Here is a 20,557-nt window from a genome sequence, read left to right as displayed (position 1 = left end):
ACCACCCTAAACATTCACTCCCTTCACCACCGGCGCACAGTGGCTGCAGTGTATACCATCCACAGGATGCACTGCAGCAACTTGCCAAGACTTCTTCGACAGCACCTCCCAAACCCATGACCTCTACCATCTAGAAGGACAAGAGCAGCAGGCACATAGGAACAACATCACCTGCACGTTCCCCTCCAAGTCACACACCATCCCGACTTAGAAATATATCGCCGTTCCTTCATCGTCGCTGGGTCAAAATCCTGGAACTCCCTTCCTAACAGCACTGTGGGAGAACCTTCACCACATGGACTGCAGCGGTTCAAGAATGCGGCTCACCACCTCCTTCTCAAGGGCAATTAGGGATGGGCAATAAATGCCGGCCTTGCCAGCGACGCCCACATCCCATGAACGATTAAAAAAAAAGACAAAAGATAATCTATATGACTCAGCAACAAAGCAGCAATATTTAATTCACTGATTAAGTCTTTTTTTGTTGTTACCCTGGAGTTTTTCTAAGCAGCAGCCACAGGACTATAAAAGGCATATTGTTGGTATTTTATACTTATGGTTGGAGTTTCATTTATTGATTTTCTTCATTATTTGTTTTGTGACTGTAGGGCAGAAAAGCCCATCAGAATTACATTTCTATATGTCAGGTATTGTTATCTTGGGGTGGAGACTTTGAAATGTTTGTTTATTTATTGTTGCAGCTGTTCAATGAACTGTTGCAAGGCCAAGGTTCCAATTTGGACAGATGGTCTCAACCCTTCACCAGCATCAAAGACTTAGCCAGACGCTTCTCACTGACCTTTGGCTTGGACCAGTTGAAAACCAGGGAAGCAATGGCCATGCTACACAAGTACAACTCATTTCTATTTTCTCAGCCTTGATATCGAATGTTCATCCTGTGTTAAGATTTATTTTGACTTTGCCTTGAGATCTCTGCTTTTCTCCAATTCTGGCCTCTTGCGCATCGTCAATTTTCTTCGCTCCACCATTGGCGGCCGTGCCTTCAGCTGCCTGGGCCCTAAGCTCTGGAAATCCTTCCTAAACCTCTCACCTCTCTCTCCTCCTTTAAGACGCTCTTTAAACCTATCTCTTTGACCGTCATCTGTCCTAACATCTCCTTATGTGGCTCGGTGTCATATTTTGTTTGATAAATCGCTCCAGTCAAGCGCCTTGGGACATTTTTCTACGTTAAAGGCGCCATATAAATGCAAGTTGTTGTTGTTGCTAACTGATTTCAAATCATTTGTTTTGACAGAAACGGCATTGAATTTGCCTTCAGAGATGCCAATAAAAAGGGTAAAAATCAGCCTCCCCCTAATGTGGCTTTCCTGGACATCTTGAGTGAATTTTCCCCAAAGCTGTTGAAAACAGACAAAAGAACTGTGTAAGTGAATAATTGGTCATCATCTATAAACACCACTATTTTTGAAGTGACATAGTCATCCTATCAGTACTGCTGACTTTTCTGTCCATTTAATTACTGTGATCCTTTCTATGCCGTTTCTTATTAATTTGTGTCACTTAGTCCTCAAGAGAGAGGTTAGATTTAAGGCAGATACTGTAAAATACCAAGAATTACTGTGGAATAAAAATAGTTCTCAAGTACGACCTCTGTGACATGGAAGAAGATGCCTTCCTCTAATGCATCTTTTGAGTGGGTTTCCACCGTTCATTTTCTGCTCAGGTACAATTATCTGGAGAGGTTCGTAACGGACCAGATGGCAGCAGAGAGTGGAGAGGAGTGGCTTCCGCTGATTTCGTACAGAAGGTCCTTGTTGGATAGCAGGGATGATGATACAATATCCACAAGCAGCAGTGACAGGAGTGCACTGTCTCCAGTGTACCACCAATCCAAATCAACATCTTTAAAAAGGAGACTTCAAACAGGTAAGCAGCAAGGACACGGTGCTAAATGGTCTTCTTTCTCGCTGTCTCCTCACTGTGTTGAAATACTCATCCTGTTCTAATTCATTCTTTCCCAAGACTCCAAACCAAGCCATTCCTCATCTCCCTCAGTTTTCTCTTCCTCCTAAACTTAACATCACCTTAATCATCAGTTCTTGACTTATCTCATCTTCCTTCCTGCTCCCTTAAACCTGATGATGTGCTGCATGATGGAGTTGTCCATTCACTTAAGTTTCTCAAAAGAAAAAAAATTGGCCCACCAGCACCATAACCCAGCACCCATAAGCAGACGATTGCACTAACTTACTTCTCTCGACCTGTAACTAGTCATCGCTTCCACGCAAACTTGTTTTTTACGGGGGAGTTCAAAGAGTTGACACTTGGCTATTGGACTGCTAGATTGAAAGCTGCCCCTGCAACTGTTTAGCAAGTGTCAATCAGAATATCTAGGATACACAGGAGTCACTTCAAGATTAAGCACCAAGAAGGACATTGTGGGAGATAATGGGGGGGGGGGGCAAAAGGATCCAGGTAGACCAGCCATTGTGGTTCTCATTTGTACTATGGGGCTGATAATGTGTGCAGAGTGCAGCAGCAGCATGCACAGATGCTCCATGCACTTAGGAACGAGTAAGCTGACCTCAGTGGACAGCGTGAGGTCAACACACCTCCATAATTTTCTGCCACCCCAGGCGTATTGCTCATGACACACTAGGGAGTGGTAAGGCATCAGCAGCCACTGAAGGGCCGCCAACTGCTGTTGTGTGCTGGGCAGTTTTCTGGCGAGCAAGGAGAAACATCAGGCAAAGAGCAGGAGAGCCTGATTTTTTTTTCTCTTCTAACAGTAAACTCTCTTTCAGCACCTGGTCCAAACAGGCGCTGGATGGCTCTGCGTTATGGGGTGGCCATCTAATCTGCATTGAAGTCAGGGGTCTAGTGAGCCTAGTGCGCAGCTAATGTGCAGGCTCCCAAACACCTGCTGCTTACATAGGGATATGCTGGGCACCTTGGGGTGTATTATAGGCGTTCACACCTGATAATATGGGGAGCCAGTATCCAGTGAACTTCAACCATTGTATTCTCAGCCTCTAGGTGTATTTCTAAGCCCAAGGAGTTAATGAGCCCAACAGGATAAAGATGTGTATCTTCTGTTAATATCACAGTTATTAATTCATCATTCCTATTGAGACATGGCTGAATAAAGCCTAAAGCATCGACTATTCCCTCTCTACAGGATTCCCACTTATCAGCATATTAATTATTGATATGAGAGCAATTTTTGAAGCCATAGATATTGCTAGTACCTGTGCCTACTCCAAAGTTACAATGTTTTATTTGACTGTTGGTGATACGATCTGAATATTAATGACCTTCTCTCAGTAACACCAGGAATGGTCTTTTTAACAATAGTAGGATTTAAACTACGTCTACTGGTGAAACGACATAGGTTTATAAATATATTGCCGTATTTTTGCAGAGGACAGCATTAGTAATGCAGGATTGAATGAAGGGCAGAGTGTGAAGATCTCACCCTGTTTCTTGATGCCTCAGTTGACCTCCATGGTACTGAGAGAAAATGAGAAGCGGGCGACTCGAAGGGAAAGTCAGACGAAGGAGCATCCATTGGAAAAGGATGGGACGCAGTCACTTTACAGGTACACCGACATTTATAACACTTTTCTTGATTCTCCTTTTTCTTTTTTTACCCTTCCTTTTCCTGCTAATTTCCTCTCACATCTCTTCTCTCCTGAAGGCTGGGATACAGTTCCAGGGACACAATTCGTCCTCTGGTACCTTCTCCTAAGTGGCCATTATTCGTATGTAAGCTTAGATCTTGGTGTCGGCAGGTTATCTGCTCCTTTTTTCCTGCTTTCTCCCCTTTGCTCTTGAAAGTGCTGCTTTTTCAGCTATGGTTGGGTTCCATGCAGCACTCTGGTACCTTGACCAAATGTCTATTCTTCACGCATGAGCCGACAGAATTATTGTCTATTGGGAGGCGCAGAGCTGCTTAAGTAAAATATGCTCAGTAACTAACTTTGAAATGACAGGCTGTACATTGATTTTATTTTAAATTCACAAGCTTTTGGAGGCTTCCTCCTTCGTCAGGTAAATGTTTCAAGAGCTCCTTGAAGCCTACGCATTTATACATATAGAACAATACATGGTGTTTACAGACTGCCCCTGCAACTGCCCGTTGCCAAGGCAATCACCGTGTTCAGACAGAGAGGTGTCACCTGCAGAACCCCCGAATACACATTCAACAAAAAAACAAACAGGAAAAAAAAACAGAGAGAGGCAGAAACATCCGGAAGGCAGAGAAAGCCAGCAAATGACCCATTATATTAAAAACAGATAACATTTGTTCGCTGGTGGGGTAACGTGTAGCGTGACATGAACCCAAGATCCCGGTTGAGGCCGTCCACATTGGCTGTCAAAGGATGTATAAGCACAGAATATTGTGTTCAGTGATATGTTTAGTCATTCAGTTGAAGCATCCAATAAATAGAGGGCCTTGAAGTTAGATACCATAGAAAGGATATAAGGTATCCAAATTGGTCAGCCTTTGAGTATAAGAGTAAAAGTTGGTACAGCTTTGATGTTCTGCCACTAACTGTCAAGAAGACATTCAGTAAATATAGATACATATCCTGTTTTGGGGGTCTGATGATCTAGAAATAGAGATGTTTTCATCGGCCTGTGAAAAGACTATAGAACAAGTGAAGGCTATTCAGTTCATCAAGTTCGCTCCCTCCACAGACCATTTTCAGTCTGTCCCAGGGATATCCAAACCAGACCCATAGGACAGACGCAGCCTACAAGCTCCCATTCTGTAACCCTTGAAACCAGTTGATCTCCATTTTCTTCTATTGGTGGTTTCAGTTGTTTGAGCTTCCCAGGCCTGGAGGATTTAAAAAAAAAAGAGTGCTCCCTGATTGGTGGGTTTAGATGAATCAGTGCACGCTTCATCCACCAATTAGGGAACAGCTTTCAGCAATCCTCTGGACCCCGGAAGTTCAAGATGCTGCAACCAACAGCAGAAAAATTAGCAGCTTCAGAGAGTGATCTCCAGTGGAGATTGTGGAAAAGGAGGAACATCTCCTTTTCCCTGATTTCCACCAAGATGCCAATGCCAGTTATGGAGGTGGTGAAGGTGAGGAGCAGGCAGCCAATTTATGAGAAATTCAAATTTTGTGAATGAGTTTAGCTCACTCAGCTTATTGTGGTACAGTGATCCGACCTCCTGCTCCAAAAGGGTGGACCCCCCCCGATCTAGTCTAACAAGACTCTACCCACTTAACTTACTGAGGGAAAGTTCTGTATCAATACATTCTGACTGCCAAAGATGATCAAGTGAAGCCCCATCCGTTTGCACATCTCCAATATTCAACTCTGGCTTTCAGCAATCCCTCCCTTCCATGGTAATTGTGGTTTATTGCAAGAATTGAAGGCTGAAGTGCACAGTGATGAAATCCTTAATTATTTGACGGGGAGGAGAGACTTGCTGGCAAAGCAGCTAAGTGTTGGTATCGCAGTTGATGCCACTCTGGTTACTGTAGATAAGAGGGATGATTTTATCAACATTCACCACAACTTCTACTCTAGCCCATTCTTTCCCAAGGATGTCAAAACTGTAGAATGCCACACCTTTCATCCCCCTACAATCTACAGGATTTCAAAGGCCAAGGTTGGCATCATCGAGCCACTGCTTCTTGATTTACCTCATCCTCTCGCCCACTCTTTTCAACTTTTATGGGTATTATCCTGTGCTTCTTATCACTCTTAATGATAAGTAATAAAAGATTGGATAGATATGAATAAGTCCTTATGCTCAGATATCTGGCACATTGACACAAATGAATTTAAACGTGATTGTGCAGATTTGATCATGGCGATCGTCACTAACAGCATTGTGTATTGATTTGCTTTGAAGTGAAACCGAAATGTCCACACACTTGCTGATGGAAAGTGCACTAAAACACAATCGACTCTTTTTTAGTGAGTATGAGACCACAACAATGGGAAACACTGATAGGCCAGTGGAAGAAGATACAGCAAAATCGACAGAGGTTGACCGTGACGATTTGAATGAAATAGTGGATATTGATAATGACTGATACATACCCGGTAAGTCCCAGAATGAGTCTGTCTCGTATTAACTTTATTTTTTTGACAAAAAGCTTCGCAACCATTGATCAAAAATCAAAAGCTGATGTTCTGAAGTGAAACTAATATTTACTCTTTCAATAAAATTGCAGTGTATATTGAGGCAAATGTCTTTTCGCAAAGAGATTGCAATATCTCTTTTATGATTTCTGTGGTAAAGGCTGTAAATAATTGCTTGATTATATTTCCTGAGTGATTGTTTACAGTTTGAGCTGATTTTGAAATTGGTTGTTGGCTTGGCTGTCGATGAAATAAAACTGAAAAAAACACTACAATGGAATGCGGCACATCTATCCTGACCAGTCCTGTGCGCCAGACCTAAATTTACTGTCCAAATGTGCAGTATTTTTTAAGTAACTATTTCATATGCATTTTTTGTGCTCATCAAGTAGAGTGATGTTGGCATTGGGGAACTTGGGGCACCTAGTTTCAGCATCAAAGAGGTCAGTTAAAGCACGGGTAGAAAATGTTGTCTACTCCGGGGCCGAGGCGTAGTGGTGGGACAAACAGCAAAAGGAGCACTCTCGACTGCTCCAGTTTAAATGTTGTTCCATTTCCCATACCAGCCACTCTGTGGCCTCTCTGAGCAAGACTGCCAGTTAGTGTTGAACTAGCGTCATAGGGACACAGGAATTGCTAGAAAGAAAAAGGCCAAGGTCCGTCGAGTTCGCCTTCTACCATCTTGGTAGTCGCATGATACGATAATGGAGTTGTTAACCGATCATTGCAATCAATCTCTGTCAATTAAGAACATAAGAAATAGGAGCAGCAGTAGGCCATACGGCCCCTCGAGCCTGCTCTGCCGTTCAATCTGGCTGATCTTCGATCTCAACTCCACTGTCCCACCCGATCCTCATATCGCTTGGTTCCCCTAGAGTCCAAAAATCTATCCATCTCAGTCTTGGATATATTCAATGACTCAGCATCCACAGCCCTCTGGGGTAGAGAATTCTAAAGATTCACAACCTTCTGCGTGAAGAAATTCCTCCTCATCTCAGTCTTGAATGGCCGACCCCTTATCCTGCAACCACGCCCTCTAGTTCTAGACTCTCTAGGCAGGGGGAACAATCTCTTAGCATTTATCCTGTTAAACCCCCTCATAATCTTATGTCTTTCAATGAGATCACCTCTCATTCTTCTGAACTCCAGAAAGTATAGGCCCATTCTACTCAACCTCTCCTCATAGAACAACCCTCTCATTCCAGGAATTAATCTAGTGAACCTTCGTGCACCGCCTCCAAGGCAAGTATATCCTTCCTTAGATAAGGAGACCAAAACTGTACGCAGTACTCCAGGTGAGGTCTCACTAAAGCCCTACTCTTCCTTTAATCTTGTATTCCAACCCCCTTGCAATAAAGGCCAACATGCCATTTGCTTTCCTAATTGTCTACTGTACCTGCATACTAACTTTTTGTGTTTCTTGTACAAGGACACCCAAGTCTCTCTGAACACCAACATTTAATAGTTTCTCACCATTCAATAAATATTCTGTTTTTCTATTCTTCCTACCAAAGTGAATAACCTCACATTTCCCCACATTATACTCCACCTGCTACCTTCTTGCCCACTCACTCAATCTGTCCATCTCCCTTTGCAGATTCTGTGTCCTCCTCACAGCTTACTTTCCCACCTAGCTTTGTATCGTCAGCAAACTTGGATTATATTACACTCGGTCCCTTTATCTAAGTAATTAATATAGATTGTAAATAGCTGAGGCCCAAGCACCGATCCTTGCGGCACCCCACTAGTTACAGCCTGCCAACCCTGAGAATAACACGTTTATCCCTACTCTCTGTTTTCTTTCCTTTAACCAATCCTCTATCCATGCTAATATATTATCCCCAACCCTATGTGTAACAACCTTTTGTGTGGCACCTTATCGAATGCCTTTTGAAAATCTACATCCACTGGTTCCCCTTTATCTACCCTGCTGGTTACATCCTCAAAAAACTCTAATAAATTTGTCAAAACACGATTTCTCTTTCATAAAACCATGTTGACCCTGCCTACACCCGACCCATAAATGACACAGGAGAAAACCCCAGTGGTGGAGACCTTTGGAAACCATAGGTTCAAAGTCACCTTTTTCCGCCAGTGCCTGCTCCATGGTCAGTGTCGCGCTGTTCCACTGGGTTGAGCTTTTAAAAGAAATTATGTTAGTGAATTTTTATGATCTTGAGGTGAGGGATTTTGGCACTCAGTTTCACCATCAAAAGCTCCTATTTTAACTCAGGGCGAGTGTGGGGCCGACGGGACGAGCACAGGCTCGCCCTGACTCGCCGGTGCGAGGCCCTGGCCATTTTAACTGTCGGTCTTCGTTTACACACCTGCCCGAACCTGGCGGGAATGACGTGAGGCCGGTTTACAGAGCGTGGTAAGAGGCCACAAAAATGTGGATAAGTGTTTCAGCAGTGGGAGGGTGAGGCACAGTTGTGCAGGTGGAAGTAAACGGTCTTGCTAATTAATCAGATTAGGGCCTGAGTTATAACCCAATTTCTCCTATAAACCTACTGGGCTTTGCAATGCCATTTATTTTATGCTCCATTCAGTACCATGTGTCACCTTCATATGTTGTAACAAATGCAGAATACTTATTTCCCAAGGGCTGTGTTATAAAGAAAGTTAGGAACACTAACACCACTTCAGTGTCAGTAATAGATTACTGTGCTATTTTTACTTCTCTAGGATCCAATGAAGTGAATTATCTCAAGGCAGTGGGAGACTTTGTGCAACGACACTTCTCACCGTGAGAATTCGAAGAACTGTTTAAGCCCTTTAAAGAGAATTTTAATTATACATGTTTGGAGAATTGAAAAATGATGTAAGCCAGTTGGTGATAATATTGCAGTATCCAGGAAAAAAAACCACAAGACACTTACCATGCAGACTGCCACCTCAAGAGAGAAAGTAGTACATACTCCCAGACTACGTTAGTTCTTTAGAGGAATGATTATTCTCTGCAGCTTGCATAATAAGAACTTATTTCTCCCTCTCAAAAATGTTTGAAAATGGCTTAATGTACAAGTGTAATGCATGGTTCAGTGTTGAATCATGCCGACCAGGACAGTTTTAGTTTGAGCTCGGTTCTGTTCCGAGTTATTTGATCTGAGCCGGGGCAGTGGTGTGTGAGTTACAGTTGGCCGTGAATACTGTGCAGACATTCACTGTCCAGGTTTAGGCATGAAGAATGGTGACTTGGGTCAGGTCATGGAGAGCTGCCATTGCCCTTAGAATCATATTCCAGCAAGAAGTCATCACTCTTCGGAGAGTAGTAGAAAAAAAGGGCAAAAATGAGAAAATATAACATATATCATACAATTTTATGAAATATCAATGCCTATTTAAGTATTTTATTAAGAATTTAGAAATCATGAACTCAATGCCAATTAATGTACAGGAAAATGTTATCAAACTCAATCTAAATGCTAGCAGCTAACATTAAAATGACAGCAATCTACTTACTGTAAACCAGATATGCACAACATCAGGTTTGGAAGCCAAGTATCATTCCACACAGTAATGTGTGACCTGATGCAACATGGGTCTGTCAATCAACTCCATAATCTTAAGTAAAAAAAAATTGTTGTAAAATAGGAAAGCCTCCCTGATTAGCCGGTGTTTCAAACCTGGGATTTTCTTATTTGCTGATGTGCCTTTTCCTTCTTCTGTCCAGCCTCTCAGAATAAGGTGTTTTGAACAGGCAGTGTGAAGTGAGAGTGGAAGGAAGAGGGTCAAACTAAATAAAGGTAATAGGAAGATTGCCAGTAAGAAACTGACCTGCACAGAAAACCAGGAGTAGGAAAAGAGAAATAGAGCAAAAGAAAACCATGGAAAAGAATGAAACCGCAGAGTGAAATCATGATACAAATGGCTAAATTGGGCCTTAGAGAGCAAGTCAGGACAATTTTTAAAAAAATTATTTAAAATAATTAACAAAAGTATTTATTTTGTCAAGTGATGCACAGATCCCTGGTATGTGCTGAGTTATGAGTACAGTAGCTTAGCGGTTATGGTACATGACTAGCAATGCAGAGGTCATGAGTTTAAATCCCACCATGGCAAATTGCGAAATTGAATTCAATAAATCTGGCACCAGGAAAAATAACCATGAAAGCTTCAGGACTATTGTGAAAAAAAAAACTTGATCATTAGCATCCTTCAGGGATGGGAGCCTACCAGCCCTATCTGGTCTGGCCTCTGTGGTTGACCCTTAATACCCTCTGAAGTGGTTAGCAAGAAAACAATTGCTATGAGGTTCAACAATAAGATAATCAGACTGAGCTATCGGCAACAACCTATTAGGATAAGAGTAATGCAATCTCAGCTCAGTTGACACTGTTGTTTCTAGATACTGAGAGGTTGTTTCCCCTGGCTGGAGTCTAGAATTAGGGGGCACAGTATCAGGCTAAGGGGTCGGCCATTTAAGACTGAGATGAGGAGGAATTTCTGCAACCAGAGGGTTGTGAATCCTTGGAATTCTCTAGCCCAGAGGGCTTTGGATGCTGAGTCGTTGAGTATGTTCAGGGTTAAGATAGATAGATTTTTGGACTCTAGGGGAATCAAGGGATATGGGGATCGGGCGGGAAGGTGAAGTTGAGATCAAAGATCAGCCATGATGTTATTGTAAGGAGTCTTACAACACCAGGTTATAGTCCAACAGCTTTATTTTAAATAAAGCTGTTGGACTATAACCTGGTGTTGTAAGACTACTTACATTTGTCCACCCCAGTCTATCACCAGCATCGCCACATCATGATGTTATTGAATGGTGGAGTAGGCTTGAAGGGCCGTATGGCCTACTCTTGCTCCTATTTCTTATGTTCTTATGAAACATCCTCCATATTAACATGTGGGGGTTTGTGCGGAAGTTGGGAGAGCTGTCCCAAAGACCAGTTAAGCAACAAAAAGCCTGACATATTTATACTCACAATCATATCTTCCCAGCCAAAATCCCAGACTTCTCCATCACCATTCCTGGGTATATCCTGTTCCACTTGCAGGATAGACTCAAAAAGGTGGGGACATAGTGATGAACAGTCAGGTGGGAGTGGCTCTGAGAGTCCTCAATATTGACTGTAGACCCCTTGAAGTCTCATGACTTCAGGTCAAAGATCAAAGAAAGCTTATCCACTTACCATCTACTGCGGCCACCCCCCCCCCCCCCTCCATTGATGAATCAGTACTCCTCCATGTTGAACATCACTTGGAGGAAGCAAGGAATGTAAAATTGGGATCCTATCTGCTTCTTCTCATGGTTCAGGTAGACATTAGAGATCTTAGGGCACTACTTGAAGCAGAGCAAGTGTCCTTATTCCTCCTTCACCAACATCAAAATCAAATTAATTGGTAATTCATCTCATTGCTATTTATAGGATTGTGCTGTGTGCATAATAGCTGCCATATTTGTCTACATTATCTGCAGCCACCAAGCAATAGCCCTCAGTGCTGCAGCGGAATAAGAGCCTAGATTAAATGCCCCGGCCGGGCGTGGTAATGGAATTTACAACTTCAAATTAATTAATTTTATATTAAGCACTTTGAGACATTTCTGAAATATGTGACCATGCACTATTTAAAATGCAAGTCTTTTATAACTCGAAGCATCAAGAAGTCCTTTTAGCTATTGCACCCGGACTTCTTTTGGGAGGTCGGAAGGGAAATGGCCTCATAGCTGGGTGAAACATATTTTAAATTTTTTTTTTTAAAAGTACATGGCGCTAAGACCATAGTGAACCCCCCTGATCCATTGGCCTCAGGAGTATAGAACTGCATTTTTTGGTTATTGTTTTGAATTAAAGAAGTTGTGGCTATGGTGCTGCTTGAAAACCTCTCCAAGGTGTAATGTGTGACATGAGCCCAAGGCTGTTGTCCCCCATAAATTAGAATAAAATAGCCATGCCACTGCCTCAAGCAGTGCATTAAATATCTCCCCTGCCTCCTCATTAACAGCACAATTCCAGACCACAATGTTAGAAACCAGGGTAGTGGGGGAAGAGGGCAGAATTTGACATTATTTACATACAATATAGATGAGTGGAGATGCATAGGCAATAGAATTCTGCCTGATATAACATTATACAGGCGCACATTTTAAAAAAATAAAAATACAGAAACTGAATGAAAAATTATCTGTGTGGTCAGGGCCAAAATTAAGTCTTCAAAATAGAGGAAGGACAGAAAGATTAATGGATTCAAGACAGGCTTAAGTGCAGAAAAGGGAGATTGAAGACAGAGCTTAGATTTAACTACTTTACAAAAAGAGGGTGGTGACTATGAAAGTGACTGCCCAGTGAGGCAGATACTATCAGTAAATTCAAGAGGGATCTGAATAGATATAGAGAAAGTGATTGAGGGGTACAAGGAGTGGCATATATGATTTTTTGAATTTTGGAGAGACAGATACGGTTTTTTTCCAATCTTGTACATTCCCAACCTGCAGACTCGATCCTCATTTTTTTTTTGCCATTGAGCCCTAAACTTCTGCTGCAGTGTAAACTATTATATTGATTAACAACTCAGGTATTTAAACTTCACCACATTTTGCATCACTATAAGGGAATGCTACGTCACTCCTCAAAAGAACATGTAAATTAAAACAAAAGGAGAGAGATCGGTTGGTCTCTCTGCGCAGCAGTCTTTTTGGGGAACTAAATTAAAACAGAACAAGTGCAGCAAAACCGAAGATGCACCCGAGTATTTGGAACCAACAAAAACGGGTGTTATTTGTTTGGTGAAATCCACCAAATTAAGAGAATCAAGAAGCATCACAGGGGAGGATCTTCCACTTTGGCGCTCCTAATGGAAAATTATGGGCATTGCGGGAGCACAATTTTCTTGGTATGTGCTGGGAGTCTGGGACCACTGAAGAGAAAATCTCCACGTGTTCTTTCATATGTAAAATTGGACATGGTGTAAAATTTTTTTGTAAGCATTCACTGTTTCATGTTTAAAAAGAGACTCTATTTATGTTAAATTGTTAAGATGGCAGCAGCCAGTGCCTTTTCTTTTTTTACACTAGGACTGATACAGTTGAGTCCTGTTAAAAGGCCAGTGAAAGCTGTGTTTTCATATTGTGCTAGATAAACAACAGTTTAGTAAAGTTAGCAGAGAAGTGCACTGATTAATCTGTTAATAGTTAAAAAATCAATATAAAATATATGATCCCTCATTAAGCAGAGACATTGTGAAATGCAATGCAGTGTGTACAGCAAAAAGTGTTTTTTTTCCTCTGCTAGGATCTAATTAAGTTTAGTGTTTGTGTGAAGCAGTTTCTGCTTCGCACTGAGTGTAAATCTGGAGTCAGGGCCTGATCCAACTCCAGAGTGAAGTAGAGATCTGTGGAAGGGTTACTGTTACACTGCTTTGGTTTGAAACTGGAACAAATCCAGTACAGTGCAAATCCAGTGCAATGTCAAACCTTTTTTGCAAAGTGCTCAGGGGATCCATTGGACTCCTGGACACTTTGTAAATCTGCCTGACTTTAAAGGTTGAGAGAACAGAAATTCCCCTCTTCCCTGCTCTCTAAACAACATCTCTGCCCACGTGTCTATGGAGGCATGTGCACAGCTTTCTCCTAAATAGGAGAGTTAAAATTCCAGCCAGGCAGAATCAAAACTGTATACAAGTCATCGCTTGCCTGGAACCCAACCTGCACCGTCTAGTCTCAGACACCCAGTAGTTGCAGTGTAAATGCACCTTAATTCAATATTTCTGTGGGTATGTTGATTTACATGATTGGTTGGTCTGTCTTTGTTCCACATCATATTTTCCTGGGCTGTATTTCTTGCTTAAATCAGTGATTTTTAAACTATTTTTTATTAAATCTGAAGTCATCCTCTTTACACTTTAAAAAACCCCCCACATTTTAACAAATAAACATTTGCTTATGCTTTGAAAAAGGTACTGATTTCAGCAATACCTAATGAGGGTGGCACTGGGCTGGCAACATTGATTATAGCTGCATAGAACTCCACTCCAATCAAAATACCTTTTAAAAATGGCACTTTACATCTAATGCAGTTATACTGCAACCAGTGTGAAGACAAAGCTTTCTCCTCTGGAGGTTGTCTCACACTACTTTGAAAAATTGGAATTTGGAATTCTGAAAAAAAACAATTTCAATTTCCAAGAAACCGGGATTAATGGGGCTCACACAGCAGTAAGAAATTCAAGAAACACTATTATTTAAACTTTTTTTTATATAAAACGAAGAGTTAGCTTAGTTCTTATAGTTATGATATTTTTATTATTTTGTCCATTCAAGGAGTTAGGCTCTAGGATGTCTACTGTAAATATATAACTACATGTGACTTATTGTTGTACTTGTTCCTCTTTTGTAAAATAAATTTGCTCAATATTTGCAACTTATAACAAGCTCTGGTGTGATACTCTATTGCTTTCAAAGAGTAAAATCTTAGAGGCGCGAGTCCAGTAGCTAAAAGCAATTATCAAACAGGGTGTGTGTTGATCATTTCCCAGGCATGTTTACCAGAAGCTTACCTAGATCTCCAGGCAAGGATAGACATTCTCGAAGATATGGGGAGTTGGGACTCATCCTCCAAAAGCCAAAATAATGTAGGATAAGTACGTTAGAAAAGACTCATACACAGCCTCACATCCTGCACCTCCCACAAACTCCAACTTGTCCAATATTCAGCAGCCTGTGTCCTGTGCCACTGGTCTAGCACCCCCGTCTTTGCTAACCTACATTACCTCCCTGACCCCCAACTCATTAAACTTAATATCTTTGTCTTCATCTTCATACCCTGCCCTATCTATGCATTCTCCTCCAGTGCAGTTTGGCCTCCTTTATCCTTCCCTCCCTTTGCTCCCATCACAAGCACCTGAGTCTACTTTTTGGAACTCCCTCTCTAACCCCCTCCCGCCCACCTCCTCAAAAGCCATCTTTTTTGACCGAGCAGCATAACCCCTCCTTGTCTTATCCTTTCTGATTCAGCAGGTTTCCTTATTTGTTTCTATTTGATGAAGTTGCTAGGGATGCATTTTTACCATTGAAGGAAGGTGCTGTATAAAATGACTAACACTAAAACTGGTGTGCATTAATGCAAAGTATGTACCATGACTGACCTATAAGTCATACATTTATATGAATTTTTATTTAAATGTTGCCATTTAAATGCTGAACACAATATTTAAGTTATTTAAGGGGACCTATAAACTTGCAGCTATGAGCTAGCCATGCATGTTCATTCACCTTGTGTATAAACTAAATTCCACATTCAACACTTAAAAATGATCAATATCTGACAAACAAGTATGGTTTAAAAAAATTAAAAGTACAGTTTAAGTGAGGAATATTAAACCAACCACCACAGGTGTGATCATCCTCATTCATTGAAAAAAAATTCAATCTCCAAGTACAAATAAAAAATTGGCATCATCTTGCTGAAGAGGAAGGGGAATCAGCTAAGTACACTGATCCTTTAAAAACTTGTGCAATCATCTTAGATAGATTATCTACATTTTGCCACATATAAAGGCTTGTTCTAAATAACATCCTTAGTTCTTTGAACATAGGAGGCAGTGCCGAAACCCTGCTCCCTGCATAACACACAGTAAGGAAACACAGAAAAAATAAACAGCAGTGAGCAGTGCAAGGTCAGATTCAAGGGATAGTCTGGGTGTGAGCTTTGAAAAGACAAATCAACCTTCACAAAGAAGAGATGACACAGACCAGACCAGACCAAACCTGCAGAAGGTAACCAAACATTCTTTGTCATTTGTTGAATTTCACATATAAACTGAAAGTGTACCAATGTAGTGCAGAAAACAGGGACTTGGATGATCTAAATCTTCAAGCCAATTTGGAGAATTACAGTGATAATGTGCCCACTGACTTCATTTCCACAGGCTAGGGGCTTGTGAACACAGACTAGGGGGGTTGGAGAAGGTTGAGGGAGTCCTGGGGCTGGAATTTAAAGAGTATTGGGAGAGGGAGGGGTTGTTGGTATCTGATAGTATTGGAGGGAGGATAGGGTCCAGCAACTCTGTGGGGGAGTGGGACCCAGGACCATGAGGGAGGCCTTGAAGTGAATGAAGGCATTAAAAGGCACCAACACAAGAATATGTAAATTTAGTGTTATTGTGAAGTATGTAATTTAAAATTTTTAATTTTTTTAACACCTTATTTTGCCAATTAGAAGTTTCAGTTATTGAGAAGAAAATGGCAAGATGACTTTTTTGAAAAAGTAGTGATTCAATTTTTAATTTTTTCAAAACTTATTCCTGTCTGGTTAGTTGGAATTGTTTATTTTTCTTAGATCTTTAGTATTTTTTTCAGTGCTAGTTTTCTAGATTTAGGTGTTCTTGTGCACGAAACACAGAAAGTTAACATGCAGGTACAACAAGCAATTAGGAAGGCAAATGGTATGTTGGCCTTTATTGCAAGGGGATTGGAATATAAGAGTAAGGAAGTCTTGCTGCAATTGTACAGGGCTTTGGTGAGACCACACCTGGAGTACTGTGTACTGTTTTGGTCTCCCCACCTAAGGAAGGATATTCTTGCCTTAGAGGGGGTGCAACGAAGGTTCACTAGATTGATTACTGGGATTAGAGGGTTGTCCTATGAGGAGAGATTGAGCAGAATGGGCCTATACTCTATGGAGTTTAGAAGAGAGGTGATCTCATTGAAACATATAAGATTCTGAGAGGGCTTGACAGGGTAGATGCTGAGAGGCAGTTTCCCCTGGCTGGGAGAGTCTAGAACTAGGGTGTATAGTTTCAGGATAAGGGGTCAGCCATTTAGGATTGAGATGAGGAGAAATTTCTTCACTCAGAGGGTTGTGAATCTTTGTAATTCTCTACCCCAGGGGGCTGTGGATGCTCAGTCGTTCAGTACACTCAAGACTGCAATCGATAGATTTTTGGACTCTTAAGGGAATCAAGGGATAAGGGGATCAGGCGGCAAGGTGGAGGTGAGGTCGAATATCAGCCATGATGGTATTGAATGGCAGAGGGGCCATATGGCCCACAACTGTTCCTATTTCTTATGTTCTTAGCTGCTAACCTTGCTCTTCATTTGTGAAATTTATAATTTTTTCTCTGATTTGCCAATTTTTTACTTTGAGCCAAAGTGTGGTGGCAAAATATTGACACATTATAAATGTTGACTGAAAATCATTACAGAGGAAGTTAGTGTGCACAGGAAATGCAAAAGACTTAATAGATTATAGCTACTAGTGGACAACCCATGGCATTGCACATGTGCAGACAAGAGCTGCATAGTAGCTATGATCTATTAATGGTTCATCTTGATGTTCCCAAAGAATGCGATGACAATAAGCCCTAAATTAATGGATAACAAAAGCTGTTTATACAATAGTGTAGAATTTGAAAAATAAAAAACACTTGGAAACTTAAATTAGAACAAAACGTGTTAGTTTTTTATGACAGCATGCGATCTCGAAAGGAAAACTGAACCACAAAAATCACACGTTTCGTGATGCACGAACAATAAAAGGATGCTGATGAACATTGCAGCACAACAACAATTAATAACTTAACAAAGTAGTGGGAACCACTGTATCAATAATTTCAATTGTAAACAATTTTACAACACCAAGTTATAGTCCAGCAATTTTATTTTAAATTCACAAGCTTTCGGAGGCTTCCTCCTTCCTCAGGTAAATGTGAATCCAATGTAAATCCACATTTACCTGAGGAAGGAGGAAGCCTCCGAAAGCTTGTGAATTTAAAATAAAATTGCTGGACTATAACTTGGTGTTGTAAAATTGTTTACAATTGTCAACTCCAGTCCATCACCGGCATCTCCACATCATCAATAATTTCAGAGATTGCTGGGCACCAGCAAACTAATAAATTAAGACAGCAGTGGTACCAGTTATTAAATTAATACAGCAGCAGGCACTAGTAAATTAAAAAGAGGGGAAGCAGAGAATTAATAAATTCATAGACCAGAAGGCACAATGACAAGTCAATAAGGCATTATTCCAACACACTGCACCATCCCAATATCCTATCAGTTTATTTTACTAATAAGGAAACAACGTGCCATTACACCACTTTTTGGATTTGCATTAATAACACAGTTTCCTTGAAACCAAATTCAGTCATTTTTTGAGAGGAAAAAAGTTTAAATACTTTATTTTGAAAATGCATTAGAACATGATCTCAACACTGAAAAGTATGATTTAGCACCACAACACAAATATACACTGCAAGACTCTACAAATTAAGAAATTATACACAAATGTATTAAATATGTACAACATATTCTAATAACTTACAAATAAGTTTGCTACAGCAAAATTTCATTTATCGCAAATTTTTTGTATGTAAAAATCTTACTTTTTTTTAAAAAATAAGGCACATTTAATTGTTGTCAGTGCAGAGCAATCACTGGGCAACTGTGGATCGAAACTTTCAAACTGTGTTCATATATCAACAGAGTGATTTATTTTTGTACTTGTGGAATGTTGTGATAATTGATCCAAACAGGAATATGATGTGTTAAATGTAAGATACCAGAGGTGTCTGCAATTATTATGCTGCAACAACAACTTGCATTTATATAGTGCCTTTAACATAGTAAAATGTCCTAAGGCGCTTCAAGGAGCGTTACCAAACAAAATTTGACACCGAGCCACATAAGGAGATATTAGGACAGGCTTGGTCAAAGAGGTAGGTTTTAAAGAGCGTCTTAAACGAAGAGAAAGAAGTGGGAGAGGTTTACGGAGGGAATTCCAGAGCGTAGGGCCTAGGCAGCTGAAGGCACAGCCACTAGTGGTGAAGCGATTAAGATTGGGGATGCACAAGAGGCAAGAATTTGTAGAAAGCAGAGATCTTGGAGGGTTGTAAGGCTAGAGGAGGTTACGGAGATAGGGAGGAGCAAGGCCATGGAGGGATTTGAAAATTTTCGCAAGTTCACAATTAATAAAGTTTTTAGGTGCATCACTGCAATATGCAAGAGCAACTTAGGTTCAAAAAACAGGCAAAGCCCATACTCTTATTATTTCTAACTTCCACACATCTGTCCATCACATATAGCAAGCAACTGTTACACAAAGTATCTCAGTTTTTATGTTATTACTGTATATAGTTATTGTTTGCCAACACTTTTTAAACAAGGAACCATTAAACCATGGCTACCTCTTTACTTGTCTTGTAACTGCAATAAGTGTTTACAACACAGAACACTGTTTATAGTCCTTTTTTTTTTAAATGAAGAACACAGTTTTGAACCCAATTACTCCTTCAGTCACCTGCAGTGAGGAAATTGCCCAGACATCGCGTTCGCTCCAAAGTTAATCAAGCTCTGTGTCTGACTGCACTGTGAATATACTCTGCACTGCTGGGAAAGATGAGCAAGAAGTTATTTCCACTTCATCTTTCAAATTCTAACATAAGTGCCATTGTAAATTTCCATTCTTGACAACTGTCTTCAAACTTACAATTAGGAGAGATGAAGAATTTTGACTCCTCCAACTCTAAAATTTGAAATTTGAGGGTTGAAAAAATCTTATTACATTTAACTGATTGAAAGCAACCAGGGAGAGGGGGTGCGAGGAGTATCTCAATTCTTGTTTGTTGCTTGTTTTTGAAAGTTCTCTAAAGCAGACCCGCTGCAGAGTGTGACTGGTACATTTGGCAACTGTGAACATAGACTGACAAAGCGTTACATCCATCTGTAAAAAAAAAATTCCACACACATCACCGGGCACTTCAGAGTCGTCTTATCCATTCAGCTTCCCAACTCAATTGCTGATAGTCAGGATCAATCTCATTTCAAAAAGATCTAAATTAAGAAAAAAATGTAACTGTAAAAATTTGCTTTGAATACATTATGGGCCACACCCATCAAGAAAATACAAATTCCAAGGCTGCAACATTAAGCAGTCAGAGAACACCCCTTCTACTCCCATCGTGAAAATAATTCTTGATACCAGTGTCAGACTTTTAAATATATTCAAATAAAATGCCCCATCCTGCATTTTATAATTCCGCTAATTACTTCAACAAACCAGATGGCTATAAACCACACAATAAACACCTGCAAATAGCAGCTGTTTGAAGTGTACATAAAGAATAAATGATAGGGAAAGTGGGCTGGAGATTAAGGGTGTAATATAGTAACTAATTATGAGTAGGCTGACACTCAGTCACTCATAGAAGGTCATAAGCAAGTTAACTGGCAGCATCACAAATAGATTTCTTGCATTGTACTCACATTCATTTCAATCTCCATTAGTGTTACCATTTAAAATTAAACTCTTAAAGGATTGTTTAACCAAACTTCCCATTTCCCCCCTTTTTTTGGTACAGGCAGACAATAATTCTTTGGAGATTAGGAAAGGTGTGCCTATTTGAGGTCAAAGCAGAGTCAATCCTTCTGACCTTTTGGGAGCAGTACCAATTCTTCATTTGAAGATGTACTTGACATATCATAGGTGAGCCACCTATCTAATGGAGTAAAAAAATGTGGGCAAGTTTATCTTGTTAAAATGTGAGC

General features: G+C 40.6%; 2 protein-coding genes across 8 annotated transcripts in view; one reads left to right on the top strand and one right to left on the bottom strand.

Annotated features, from left to right (window-relative positions):
- Positions 1 to 14,436, top strand: part of LOC137322741 (cohesin subunit SA-2-like) — a 110,465-nt gene extending 96,029 nt beyond the window's left edge. For both annotated transcript variants that reach the window (XM_067985754.1, XM_067985753.1), the window contains exons 28-33: positions 702 to 850; positions 1,256 to 1,384; positions 1,685 to 1,887; positions 3,383 to 3,560; positions 5,903 to 6,030; positions 8,755 to 14,436. In XM_067985754.1, the coding sequence (XP_067841855.1) occupies positions 702 to 850; positions 1,256 to 1,384; positions 1,685 to 1,887; positions 3,383 to 3,560; positions 5,903 to 6,020 (777 nt within the window). In that variant the 3' untranslated portion in view covers positions 6,021 to 6,030; positions 8,755 to 14,436. The remainder of the gene's footprint in view (positions 1 to 701; positions 851 to 1,255; positions 1,385 to 1,684; positions 1,888 to 3,382; positions 3,561 to 5,902; positions 6,031 to 8,754) is intronic.
- A 3,759-nt stretch (positions 14,437 to 18,195) lies between these two features.
- ppp2r3b (protein phosphatase 2, regulatory subunit B'', beta) overlaps positions 18,196 to 20,557 on the bottom strand; it is a 130,708-nt gene continuing 128,346 nt past the window's right edge. For 5 of the 6 annotated variants that reach the window (XM_067985749.1, XM_067985748.1, XM_067985746.1 and 2 more), the window contains one exon: positions 18,196 to 19,843. The gene's annotated coding sequence lies outside the window, so the exon portion shown is untranslated. The remainder of the gene's footprint in view (positions 19,844 to 20,557) is intronic. The other variant, XM_067985750.1, reaches the window with a different exon arrangement.

Source organism: Heptranchias perlo, chromosome 6 (genome assembly GCF_035084215.1).
Source record: "Heptranchias perlo isolate sHepPer1 chromosome 6, sHepPer1.hap1, whole genome shotgun sequence".
NCBI classification, from domain to species: domain Eukaryota; kingdom Metazoa; phylum Chordata; class Chondrichthyes; order Hexanchiformes; family Hexanchidae; genus Heptranchias; species Heptranchias perlo.
The sequence above is the reverse complement of the archived record's forward strand: the minus strand, read 5'-3'. Positions and strand labels throughout refer to the sequence as shown.